This window comes from Rhipicephalus microplus, chromosome 3 (assembly GCF_043290135.1).
Source record: "Rhipicephalus microplus isolate Deutch F79 chromosome 3, USDA_Rmic, whole genome shotgun sequence".
Classification (NCBI taxonomy): Eukaryota; Metazoa; Arthropoda; class Arachnida; order Ixodida; family Ixodidae; genus Rhipicephalus; species Rhipicephalus microplus.
In genome coordinates, this window is record NC_134702.1 from 225490336 (window position 1) to 225503064 (window position 12729).

The window sequence follows — 12729 nt, forward strand, 5'->3', positions numbered from 1 at the left end:
CTGTCTGGCAGCATGTCACAGAACGAGGCTGCCGTCCCTGCTGCCGGCGCTGCTGCCATCGCTGCTGTCATCTCTCCCCCGCCGTCTTCAGCCATGCCTCCTGTTTACGTGCACAGCGACCAGGGTGATCTCCCTCTCTTCGCCGGTCGTTGCGGGGAAGACGTGGAGGACTGGCTCGGTAAGTACAGCCGCGTGAGTGTTGCTAATCGCTGGGACGATAGCGCCAAGCTCTGTTCCGTCTCTTTCTGCTTGACCAGTGGGGCGAAGACGTGGTACTTTAACCACATCATCGACATACCCGACTGGACGACCTTCGAGCAGCTCCGTCACGTTTTTGGTACACCGGCCATTCGGTCCGCAGTCGCGAACCCTCGACACTCGCCAACAACATTCCGGTGAGTCGTACACGTCGTACATCGAGGACGTTCTTGCGCTCCGTCGTGGGCCGATTCATCTATGCCCGAGTCCGACAAAGTACGCCACATTTTGAAGGGTATAGGCCCTGTTTCCTTCAATGCCCTGGTTGCTCAGAACCCCGCTACCATAGCTGACACCGTCACGACATCTCAGCGCCTCGATACTTTGGACTCGGTTCGTACATAACCAGACATAGGCGACCATTTAACAGACCTCTCCGTGACCTGATAAAAAACATAATACGTGAAGAGTTGCAGAACATGGATTGGACACCTTCTCCTACGGGTTCTCCACAGTCTACTGGAGTGGCATTACGCGACATTATCAGGGAGGAACTGACATCTCTGAACTCTACGGCTCACGTTCAGTCACCGTCGTCTCGGCCCATACGAACCTACACGCAGGTCGCTGCTATGCCTCCGAGCGAGGTAAACACGACATTGCCACTGCCATCGTACGTGTTGTTCGCTGCGGCTTCTCCCCTTAACTTTCGTTCGTTCCCGCCTGACCCTTCCTCTGCACACCTGATCGCACTCTCTTTAGGTACTCCGCATGGTTTCTACCCTTCCCCCTGGCGCTCATCTCACCCAGTTTTCTATTACTGCAGGTATCGCGGCCACATTTCTCGTTTCAGCCGCAAGCGCCAGCAAGACGAGCGCCGCGGTTACGACAGGCATGAACGAGCTACTTTTTACTATCAAGGTCAACGTGATTCGTCACCCACACACCGGTCTCCCTCTCCGCCCGTGTCGAGTGCACCTCGGAGCAGTCGGAACTCTAGACGGCGTTCACCGTCACCCTTTCACTGCTTCTCCTCCCCACTTCTGCCTGCCTAATTCGTCACTGCCAGTCATTCGGAAACCCCGCAGGGGCGCCTGCGCAAGTAGGCGTTTGGTGTGTAGCGACACCACGGACCCGAGCTAACGGGGGAGTTTCTACTCCCTCCCACGCCTAGCCGTGCGAGGCTTTGCCGTGTCCGAGGAAAAGGGGATCCTGGGGGTTGAGCCGACGCTGGGTGATTGGACCTTTAAGGCCCCCCGGCAGAGGCAACACACCCCTTTGGCCCCGGCTTCACGTAGACGGCACCCATGGGCTGAGCCACCCAGGGGAAATCGGCAGTCGCCTTTTCCTATCTCTCTCTCCCTACATCTTCGTCTTTATCTCTCACTTTTTATCTGTCCTGTCTTCTCCTCTCTTCTGTTTACTTCCAAACTTCCTGGCGGCTAGGGTTAACCCTGTGCAAATAGCCTACCTTGGTCTAGGCGTATTGGGTTATAGTAGCGTTGTACGGCTGGCGTCTGCAGGTTTTAGCACCCGCAAACTTGTAGCATCCCCTCGTTTGGCTCCGTGGTGAGTGGCGGCCAACGCTTCTGAAGAAAATTAAACTAGCGTGCATAGAGCATTTCCATTATTAAGTGATCGTACCGCCTTAAAGCGCGTACGCACCGAAGAGTTAGAATTTTTCAACCGATCAACTGAAAACTTCCCCCATTTTCATGTTATACATAGTGAGATAAGCAGCAAGCAAGCCAGAACTGTATCCCCCTTTGTAGTAGCCAGATGTCTCACAGAAACTCTAGGAGCCGGATACAAAGTTACCAAATGGCCAGCGGAGACCTCCTTCTTGAAGTTCGAGAAAAAGAACAGTTTGAAAATCTACAGAATCTTTCAACTTTTGGTGACACTCCCATCACTGTAACGCCACACAGATCCATGAACACAACCCGTGGAGTAGTATCTGATGCTGATTTGCTCGGCTTGACTGAAGAGGAACTTCTGGAGGGGTGGAAGAGTCAGAATGTGACCAATGTACAAAGGATCACCATTAGAAGAGACAACAAGGTAACACCAACAAAACACCTAATACTCACGTTCGCTTCCAGTAATCTGCCAGAAAGTATTCAAACAGGGTACACTAAGACGTCGATCAGACCGTACATACCTAACCCACGTCGTTGTTTTAAATGCCAGAAGTATGGCCACGGCTCACAAAGCTGTCGTGGTCACCAAACTTGTGCACAATGTGGAGTGTCAGGCCACAATTCTGACAATTGCGAAGAACCATCACACTGTGTGAACTGTGGCGGAAATCATGGCGCATACTCACGGTCTTGCTCATTTTGGAAAAAAGAAAAGGAAATCATCACATTGAAAATTAAAGAAAATATCACATTCAAGGAAGCAAGACGAAGAGTGTCGCCATTTTATGGCGCTACATATGCTGATGCGGCGCGTCAGGGGGCAACGCCGCACCAGCCCTCGCCACTCCTTCAGCCAGCGCAGAGCAAGCCGACGGCTGTGGCACCTGCCCCCAAGGCGGCAGTAGTTCAGTCTACTCCGCCTCCTAGCGAATTGAAGCCGGAGACTCCAGGGTCCTCTGGTCTCAAGGCCTCCCCTCACCAGGCGAGGCCTAAAATCCGAACCACCAGCTCGCATGTGCGGGCACCCAGTGCCTCTGAGGAGGCAATGCATACAACGGCACCCTTGGTGCCGAAAGAGCGGCGTGGCTCCTTGGAGCGCGCCAAGAAAACAAAAAAGCAAATAACAGGGCCTGGCGACGGCCCTGTTAAGTGAACTCAAACTCCCCGTCTAAACAGCCACTCGCTTTTCGTACACACAGCATTATTTTACATTCACCATGAACACTCAAATTATACAATGGAACGTCAGGGGCCTTTTCAGAAACCTCGACGACATTCAAGAACTCTTACACGAACACTCATCAAAAGTGCTGTGTGTACAAGAAACACACCTTAGTTCAAAACACACAAATTTTCTTCGTAAATACGTTATTTTTCGAAAAGACCGTGATGATGCCATGACATCATCCGGAGGGGTTGCCATCATAGTGAATCAAGGAATTGCATGCACACACTTACAACTCCAAACATCCCTTGAGGCAGTGGCTGTTAGAGCGGTTCTTTTTGATAAACTGATCACAATCTGCACTATTTACATTCCTCCTAGCTATCAGCTGCAAAAACGTGAGTTACAATCTTTAATTGATGAACTTCCGGAACCTTATGTTCTCCTTGGAGACTTTAATGCGCATAGCAGGCTATGGGGTGACTCTCGGTATGACGCGCGAGGTCGACTGATCGAACAGTTCCTTCTCTCGTCGAGCGCGTGTCTCCTAAACCGAAAAGAACCAACCTATTATAATCTCGCCAATAACACCTACTCCTCCATAGACCTAAGCATAGTATCTCCATCCCTTGTGTCTCTACTCCAGTGGAAAGTCGTCAGTAATCTGTACGGAAGTGACCAATTCCCCGTAGTTTTGAGCACAAATACAGTAACTGAGTGTCTACCACGTGTTACCTAGTGGCTCATAAACAGAGCTGACTGGGAACAGTTTTATACCATCGCTCGTCTAGCTTGGAATGACATATGTACTTTGAACACTGATGTTTCTGTCAACTTCTTCACAGCGTTTTTGATTGATGCTGCAACAAAATGCATCCCACAAACAAATGGACATCCTGGCTGGAAAACGGCGTGTGCCATGGTGGAACTGTGAATTCCGAAACACGCGCAAACAGCAAAACAGAGCTTAGAGGCTGCTTCGGAACTCACCGACAGCCAAAAATCTTGACACCTTCAAGAAAATAAAGTCTCAAGCTAGGAGAACGCGTCGGCAGGCCAGAAGAGAAAGCTGGCAGAAGTTTTTGTCAGGGATCAATTCATACACACAAGAGGCCAAAGTCTGGAACATGGTAGGTAGGATAGCAGGGCAACAAGTACACACACTTCCACTCGTAAACACTCAAGGTGATACCTTGGAAGATCAGGCAAATTTCCTCGGGGCACATTTTGAACGGGTATCCAGCTCGTCCCACTATACTGACACTTTCGAAAAATACAGAACAAGAATAGAAAAGCAGACACTCAAACACAAATCCACTAGATACGAGGCATATAACCAAGCTTTCAGTCTAGCGGAGCTCCGAACATCCCTAAACTCCTGCAGTACTTCTGCCCCACGTTCTGATCGCGTGGTGTATGAAATGTTAAAGAACCTACCAGCCGAAACACGAAAAACCCTACTATCTTAATGCTATCTAATGCATTAGATAGCATTAGATAATGCTAGCCATTATCCTAATGCAATCCTAATGCTATAGCCAGAAAACCTAATGCTATCTGGTTTTCTGGCACCATCACTACCTCCTGGAAAGAGGCTATTATTATTCCCATTTTGAAAGAGGGCAAGGACCCTTCTTTACCCTCGAGTTATAGGCCTATTGCACTTACAAGCTGCTTGTGCAAAGTATTCGAAGAAATGATAAACTGCCGACTTATACATAACCTTGAAACAAACAATTTGCTCGACCCATTTCAGAGCGGGTTTCGAGAAAGTAGATCCACCACAGACCACCTTGTTCGTATCGAGGCACAGATCAGAGACGCCTTCGTCCATAAACAATATTTTCTCTCTGTGTTCCTCGATATCGAAAAGGCGTATGATACAACATGGCGATTCGGAATCCTAAGAGACCTGTCCCACCTTGGTGTGCGCGGTAGAATGTTTCATATAATCTAAAGTTACCTGTCAAACCGGACATTCCGTGTCCGTCTGGGCAGTGTGGTCTCCCAAACATTTGTCGAGAAAACCGGCGTGCCACAAGGTGGCGTGCTTAGTTGCACACTTTTTATTATCAAAATGAATTCTTTGCACTTGTCCATTCCCCGCAATATGTTCTATTGTACATATGTCGACGACGTTCAGCTTGGCTTCAAGTCATGCAACTTGGCCATGTGTGAGCGGCCGGTTCAGCTTGGTTTAAATAAGGTCTCCAAATGGGCAGATGAAAACGGATTTCGACTTAACCCACAAGAAAGCACGTGTGTTTTGTTCTCTCGAAAGAGAGGCATGCACTCGGAACCTGACATTCGACTGAACGGGCAACGTCTGTCCGTCAAAGCTGAGCATAAATTCTTAGGCTTAATCTTGGGCAACAAGTTGCCCTTAGTACCGTACATCAAGTATTTAAAAACAAAATGTTTAAAAGCCATGAATGTTATAAAAATGTTGTCTCGTGCTACGTGGGGTAGTGATAGGCAATGCCTCATAAATTTCTATAGAAGCCTCATTCGCACCCGCTTAGATTATGGGGCCGTTGTCTATCAGACTGCTACTCAAAGTGCCTTGAAGATGCTGGACCCCGTGCACCATTTGGGCATCCGCATTTCTACGGGTGCTTTTCGCACCAGCCCCGTGGAAAGCCTTTATGTGGAGTCAAATGAGTTGTCGCTTCATCTGCAGAGAACTTAGATGTCCTTTGTTTATTTCCTTAAGGTGAAAGCAGACAAGGAGCACCCATCATACTCTACAATTATTGATTTGTCGAGCTCAACTCTGTTTCAAAACAGGCCTTCGCTGAGGCAGCCCTTCTCAGTTCGCCTGAAGTGTCTAGCTGAAGAAACTGCAGTGTCACTTGAACACAGTTTAATGGCTCCTGTAGCATACCCGCCCCCGTGGCAGTGGCAGACTATAGACTGCGATGTGTCTTTCCTAGAAGTTACAAAACATGCACCTATTGCCCATATCCGAACATACTTTTTGGAACTTCAACACAAATACACACGTCCTGAGTTCTTCATAGATGCCTACAAGACTAACTCCTCTGTGTCCTACGCTGCTGTCGGCCCATCTTTTTCGGATGCTGGCCCTCTACATCCACGCACAAGTATCTTCACAGCGGAAGCTTACGCGATACTTGTGGCAGCTAAACACATCAAACAATTACAAATACAAAAAGCAGTAATTTATACAGACTCCCTCAGTGTGGTAACGGCTCTGCGCAGTCTTAAAAAACAAAAAACCCAGTCCTTGTCTCACTTTACTCCATTTTGTGCACACTCTACACACTCAAACAACATGTTCTAGTGTGCTGGGTGCCAGGGCACCGTGAGATCCAAGGCAACGTGAGGGCGGATCAGCTCGCTGCATCCGTCCATGAGAGCACCGCCATTACATCCATATCAATCCCGGCCCTTGATCTTAAGCCGTCTCTCAAACGAAACCTCCGGGACTACTGGCAGAGCAAGTGGGATACAGACACACAAAACAAACTACACATTATTATGCCACACCTTGGTCATTGGCTGCCTGTATCGAAATCGCGTCATACAGAGGTAACACTAATGAGACTCAGGATAGGACACACATACACGACACACACATATCTTTTGTCTGGTGGTGATCCACCATTGTGTGACAGATGTGGGGAACCATTAACCGTCCTTCACATGTTAATCCAGTGCAAACACTTAGAAACTATAAGAAAACAACATTTTAATTTACCCTACCGACAACATATACCTTTACACCCTGCTATGTTCGTTGGTAGGGAACCGCTTTTTAGTAATAAATCATTGTTAGCGTTTTTAAAAGAAATTAATAATTTTCATATCAAACACCCGGGCATTCCGTAGCACGACCTCTCTAGAGAGGTTTTTGCTGCGGCGGTTACACAAGAAAGCACTTGCCTCACGGCCCTTGGACCCAAGGTATGAACGAGTGAGGCACTTGTGCTAATGCCATTCATATCCACCATCGTTTTTTATAATCACCAACTCTTGTCATCTATCCTCAACACACACACCTTTCACGGCATGGTCATGATTTTATTACTTGTATGTTTTTACCCACCTTACCGCGAGGAAGTTTATGGCCCTTATACAGCCGCTTATCACAATCATTGTCCATATTCTTAGTAACATGAACTGGCACTCTTTGGCCGTGAAATGGCCCTTCGCCACAAAACTTCAAACATCATCATCATCATAATCATTCGGAAAACTAAGTGATGCAGTTTCTGGGGCAAAAACTGCATTCCCAATTAGGACTGATATTCCTCCACCAGGGCCATGAAACATGATTTTGGTGGTACTGGAAGGAGTGTACGTAGATGCGCTGGTGGACACGGGTTAGGCATTCTCGGTTATGCGTGTTGATTTAGGCCAACGTCTGAAAAAAGTGATGACCCCTTACGATAGACCCACGCTGGTTGCTGCCCAGGGGTATACTACTCGCCCTTCCGCGTTTTGTACAGCCAGCGTTTTAATCGATGGTATCCGACACCACATTCAGTTTGCCGTCCTGACTGACTGCTCTCAACAAATTATTTTAGGGTGAGACTTTCTTTATTCTGCCTCCGCGGCTATTTGCTGTGGCCAACGCAACGTTCACCTCACCGACACGGACTGTACGCTCAACGACGACCCCCAGAGGCCACTTCGTTTGACAGCTGTGGAAGATACCGAATTACCACCAGGTCAAGAGCGAGTTGTAACCATTACCTCCAAAGACATCGACCATGGCGACGTCTTAGTCTCACCATCATTTAGTTGTGTCGGTAAAGGCATAATTCTTGCTTCCGGTGCAGTTCGGTTTCTCAAAGGTTCCGCACTTGTCACCACTGTGAATACAACATCCGAAAAAATTCTACTTCCCTTGAACATCACGGTAGCCTTCGTGACGGATTCTGAACCTGCGCACGTCATGCCACTTCATACCGTCTCCTCCAACGACAGCCCCAGGGTTGAGCCTGCTTCTTCTTCCGCCTTTACTGCAGCCATTAGCGACGAATGACCACCTTCAAAGACGCAACAGCAGCTTGCTTTGTTAAAGAAAGACGCAAGTTCCTTCGATGTTTATTCGTCGACCTAGGGCCGCACTACTACTATAACGCATCGAATTCACACATTTAACATTTCGCCATACTAGCCTGCATGTCTAGATGAGAAAAAAAAACCATATGGCCCATATGGCCAATATGACAGTTCTGTGAAACATATGAGATCAGAATTAATAATGCAGTACACTAGTAGCACAATGAGATGAAAGTACACTGATTCTTCTTAAGGACTTATCAGTTGATCAAAGAGTGAACATTTGTGACTCTCATTCTCTCAGTGTCATGTCGCAGCAGCTTTGGAGCAATTACTAACAAAATCACTGTTTGGAGCAGCATGAAGCAACATTTCACTTTTAGAGCAATTGAAGCAGCACTTCCATCACTGCTTCATAGAACAACGCTTTAGCTGTATACAGGGTCTCTGATATATACAACAAACTGCTGGCCCTGCACCATTCATTCATATTGATCATTTTTACTTCGTACACTCCAGAATATCAAATATTCAATTAAATGTGCCACCAACTCCTCGAATTCGAATAACAGCCTATAGAAAAAAAAATTAAGATGACTCTTTCTATGAGAGAAATCTAACGTGCTGATGTGTTGAAGGCAAACAAATAAAAACACAGCTGTGCATCTGTTGGAAATCCGGCATTTTCATATCACCAGATAGCTAGGGTGGATGAAAACGTTTTGAAAAAATTGGGACAAATTTTTGCACAAACGAGCACATGTACTCAAGTACGTCCCACGCAATACACACACAATCTGACAAACATGCACTACGATACACACAATCTAATAGTGGCACGCATGAGCACACATTACTGAGAAAATCCCCCCCCCCAGTCTCACTTCTGGCCACTCTATGCTGATTGTGGCACACACGAAAAGTGCTGCTAGCTACTGCACAACAAAAGAGCTAAACAGTACTCCACAATAAAGCAGCGATCACAGTGCATGGTTGCTGGAGAGCATCGCTAGGTGGCGTCGAGAAGCGCGGACGTGAAAACGTCGGCTCCCGCTTTTCTAAAGGTTTTCGGTCGTTTCTTTGCTCCAAGATCACTTGGCTTTGTGCTTATCCGAACAAGCAAGCTCTGCGGTTTCAGTGGAGACGCCATTTTTGGCGGTGAGTGAACTCTTAGATATATTTTTGGACTTTACAAGTTGCGACACGGCGAGCGTCCCCGCTAACCCTAACCGCACCTATGGTTAGCGAGTAGTACGGCCGTTACACGTAGCCAAGGGCTCGGCCAGACGCGGCAGCTACTGAATCAACCTCTGCACGTCACAGCCGACAACCAGGCACTGATTATACCTTCCACCATAACCATGGAGGGAATGGAAGTAAGCGCGGAGATCTTTGACGGACCACGATGGGCCACCACCATGTGACGCCGAAGACAGACGACTCCGCCGAACAGGGAACTGGCCACTGGGATGGTCGAGCACAACAACCAGGCGAAGCACTTTAGGAGCTTCAAAAATGTCAAACGGCAATACACCGTGTGGTATCCGCTCCCACGCTGCCCCGCCTACCAAGGACCAGATCAGGGTAGTTATGAAACCCAGAGGAGGATTGGACATAGCCACAGTCGACCTCGTGCTGGTGGCGAGAGCCGTCATCATGGCCGCCCAGATCACCAACGAACAAGCACGGGAGGACACGATCTGCCCCAACAATATGCAAAACATCATTGTTATTTCTACGCCGCACCAAACTATTGCTACATCATACGTGAATGTGCAGAAACTGCACACAAACCAAGGCTCTTTCGAAGTTGCCGCATACGTGGCCGCGCCCGATAATACATGAAAGGGCGTCATCAAGAACGTTGACCTCTCCCTTGACGACGCAACGCTCAAACGCCTGATTGTGCACGACCGAAATCCCACTGCCATCGAGGCAGGACGCATTAAAAAGAACAAAGTCGTCGCAATCCCATAGAGAAATGAAAAGACAACAGAGGACACTCCGCGAAACGTGGCCTCAGGAAGTGCGTCACGACTACGTAACGAACTAGTGCTCTCACCAAACGTCGGAGGACGCAAGCGCAAAAAAACAGTTATAATCAATGAAACAGAATTGCTTTCACAACATAATAATTATACGCCCAAATCTGGTATGTTCTTTATACATAAAAAACAATTTATTCAACACACCTTACGCGATTATTTTTCTTCAGCCGTACTGTCATAAACACCATCCACCCAGCGACAAGCCCATGCATGACTGACAGCGGGAAGCTTTCGTCGCTTTCGTCAACGTCAGCGGCGTCGGCGTTTTCGTGCGTGAGATAACAGGTGAGGCTCGGTTTTAAGCGAAGCTTGTTGAATGACGTGTTGTTGGGCTTGTTGGGTCATTTTTTCAGAAAACGGTTACACCTGCGCGAATAAGACACCATGCAACAAACATAAAAAGATGCACACACACACGTTGCGCTTCGTGTGTGCGAGTTTGTTTCTTACGTGGCGTCTCATTCACGCAATTGTAACCTTTTTCTGAAGCTTGTAAGGACGGGGAGGTTCGCTAAAAAGAAAGTTTGCGGCTCTATGCGGCGGCTAGACGGGAACATTGTGCAACGTATGCAGTATAGCAAAGGCGGCACGGCGTCAAGCCGAGGCGACGCGTGCTGCGTCTGCCACGGACGCGAGCGTCTGTGCGCTGAGCATAGCTGGGCAGCTAGGTCATAGGCTCGGTGCAAAACATTGAGAAGCGTTCGCTGGGCCTCGCATGCTTCACGACGCGTTTCCCGAAGGCTCGGAACACGAATAATTCTTGGTGTGCCGGAGGCAGATCTGGACTAGCCAAGTGGCCATCATCTTCGTTTCTTCGCTAGCCTTGTGCCACTAGTGCAAGCTGCCCACAAATTTTTTTGACGTTTCCAATATAATTTTACCGCACAAATTTCAACTAAGATTTTTCTTCCCAATTTACTGCTGATACTGCGTACGCACGAAGGTATTCAAAAGTTCCCAGGCCGCGATGCCTTTGCATTACAAGGGATAGCGGCCTGAAAACTTCTGGAGATCTTTGTACGTGATCTTGACGTCTATTTTTGTAAGTCAGAGTTTTATGGGTCAGAGATGTATCACTGGTTTTGTATTGTGCATCGATTAGCTAATCAATCAAAGGGGTTTGCTGGTACACTTATGACGTGCACATATCTTTTTCGTAATTTGACAGCGAAGCATCCACTTACTAACATTTTCAGACCGCGCTAAAGCCATGCCGTCCGGCGGTCCAAGCTACGGCAGCTACTGCTGTTTATCATGGTGCTTCAACAATGGCAGAACCCACAAGAAGCCTGGGACGAGTTTCTTCCGCATACCACGGGACGGCAGGTGTGTTAAAGCTTTCGTATGGTTTGCATGTCTTTAGGCTTACTGTTCGTACTTGCTCAGTGAGGGTAACAATAAAAAATCACTATTGAAGCACTTCCCCTTTCAGCTGATAGTTCATTGCCAATGCAGGATGAAAGCATGGATGCAGTATGCTGGACGCGATGATCTCCTTAGTAAGCCGGCCAGCCTATTGTACGCAACGTACAGGGTTTGTAGCGACCATTTTACTGCTCAAAGTTTCATGGACCCTGGGCACACAAGGCTTACAAGAATGGCTGTTCCCAGTGTGCAACCAGCTGCACCATGTAAGTGATTGACTGAAACTCAAATATGTGCAATAGCAGCCACTTGTATTGAATCAGTGGCGACAGTTAACCGCGAAGATCTTTGTAGCCGATGGAGAAACCTCACTATAGAAGTAACACTTGGAAAGTCTTAAATTTTGTGAATTGTGGGCTATTACCTTCCTAACAGCAGCTTTACATTTCTGTCGTTTTTTGATTCTCTTGACCTGCGCAACTTGTTTTGAAAGACTTTAAAGGGCTATTTCACGTTATCTTCAAGCTTGAGTGCACATGTACGTATACCTTTCATCAGTGAAAGCTGGCACTGTTGATAATTCTAAAAATCACAAATTACTTGTTTCCTAGTTGGTGCCTTCTCTTTTCTTCCACGTTCGACCAATTTATGCGTTTGAAAGAGCTGTTTAAGTTTCCCCAAGCTACAAGCTTTGTAACTTGTACCAACTGCACATATATGCAGGTTCTCTGAGCGTCGCTTCATGTAGTGACTGTGACATGGCTGCAGAAGCTGCACTGCAAGGTGCGGATGAGCTTCAGTTTGTGTTATTTTAAGCCTCTTACTGACACATCGTCGTAATTTCTTTTCTTCAGGACCTGCGGTAGAGGCTTCAAAAAGCGGCTCCTACACGTTGAGGTGCCCCGATGAGCAGGGTGCGTTCAGTGTCGCGATTTCTTTTTTTTACCCAAATTGACTGTTGACCAAACCTCTGCAGGTGGCAGCTCCCTTGTAGCTGGTGAAAGAATTTCTGCTGACTTCGTCTTGCCGGAGAAAACCTTAACCAGTCGTTCAGCTGTCACAAAAGAAACTTGTGTGACAACTTCAACACCAGAGTGGATTGATATAGAGACTTCCGCAGGCCGCTCGCAAGATTGTTCCGACAGCACTGTCCGAGGCACTGAACAAGCTTCACAAGACCCTCCAGAAGACGTCTCCGCCAACAGCTCCACGCCTGAGTGCCCTAGAGAAAATGGTGACTATGCTTTTAGTGCAGCTGTTTTTAATGTGCTATTTTATGTTT

The 12729-nt window shown here is 47.6% G+C and overlaps 1 protein-coding gene across 1 annotated transcript; it reads left to right on the forward strand.

The window, feature by feature from the left end:
• The first annotated feature begins 11126 nt into the window (after positions 1–11126).
• On the forward strand, positions 11127–12262 carry LOC142803147 (uncharacterized). The gene is made up of 3 exons (XM_075888249.1): positions 11127–11408; positions 11538–11713; positions 12171–12262. Exons 1-3 carry the CDS (start codon positions 11293–11295, stop codon positions 12260–12262), a joined length of 384 nt encoding a protein of 127 aa, XP_075744364.1. The 5' UTR covers positions 11127–11292.
• Positions 12263–12729: the final 467 nt, after the last annotated feature.

Excerpts from the sequence above, each read along its gene's own strand:
- LOC142803147 (XM_075888249.1), top strand. The coding sequence starts at position 11,293 with ATGCCGTCCGGCGGTCCAAGCTACGGCAGCTACTGCTGTTTATCATGG. Across the intron at positions 11,409-11,537 it reads CGCATACCACGGGACGGCAG|GATGAAAGCATGGATGCAGT; the intron begins GTGTGTTAAAGC and ends TTGCCAATGCAG. Across the intron at positions 11,714-12,170 it reads TGTGCAACCAGCTGCACCAT|GTTCTCTGAGCGTCGCTTCA; the intron begins GTAAGTGATTGA and ends ACATATATGCAG.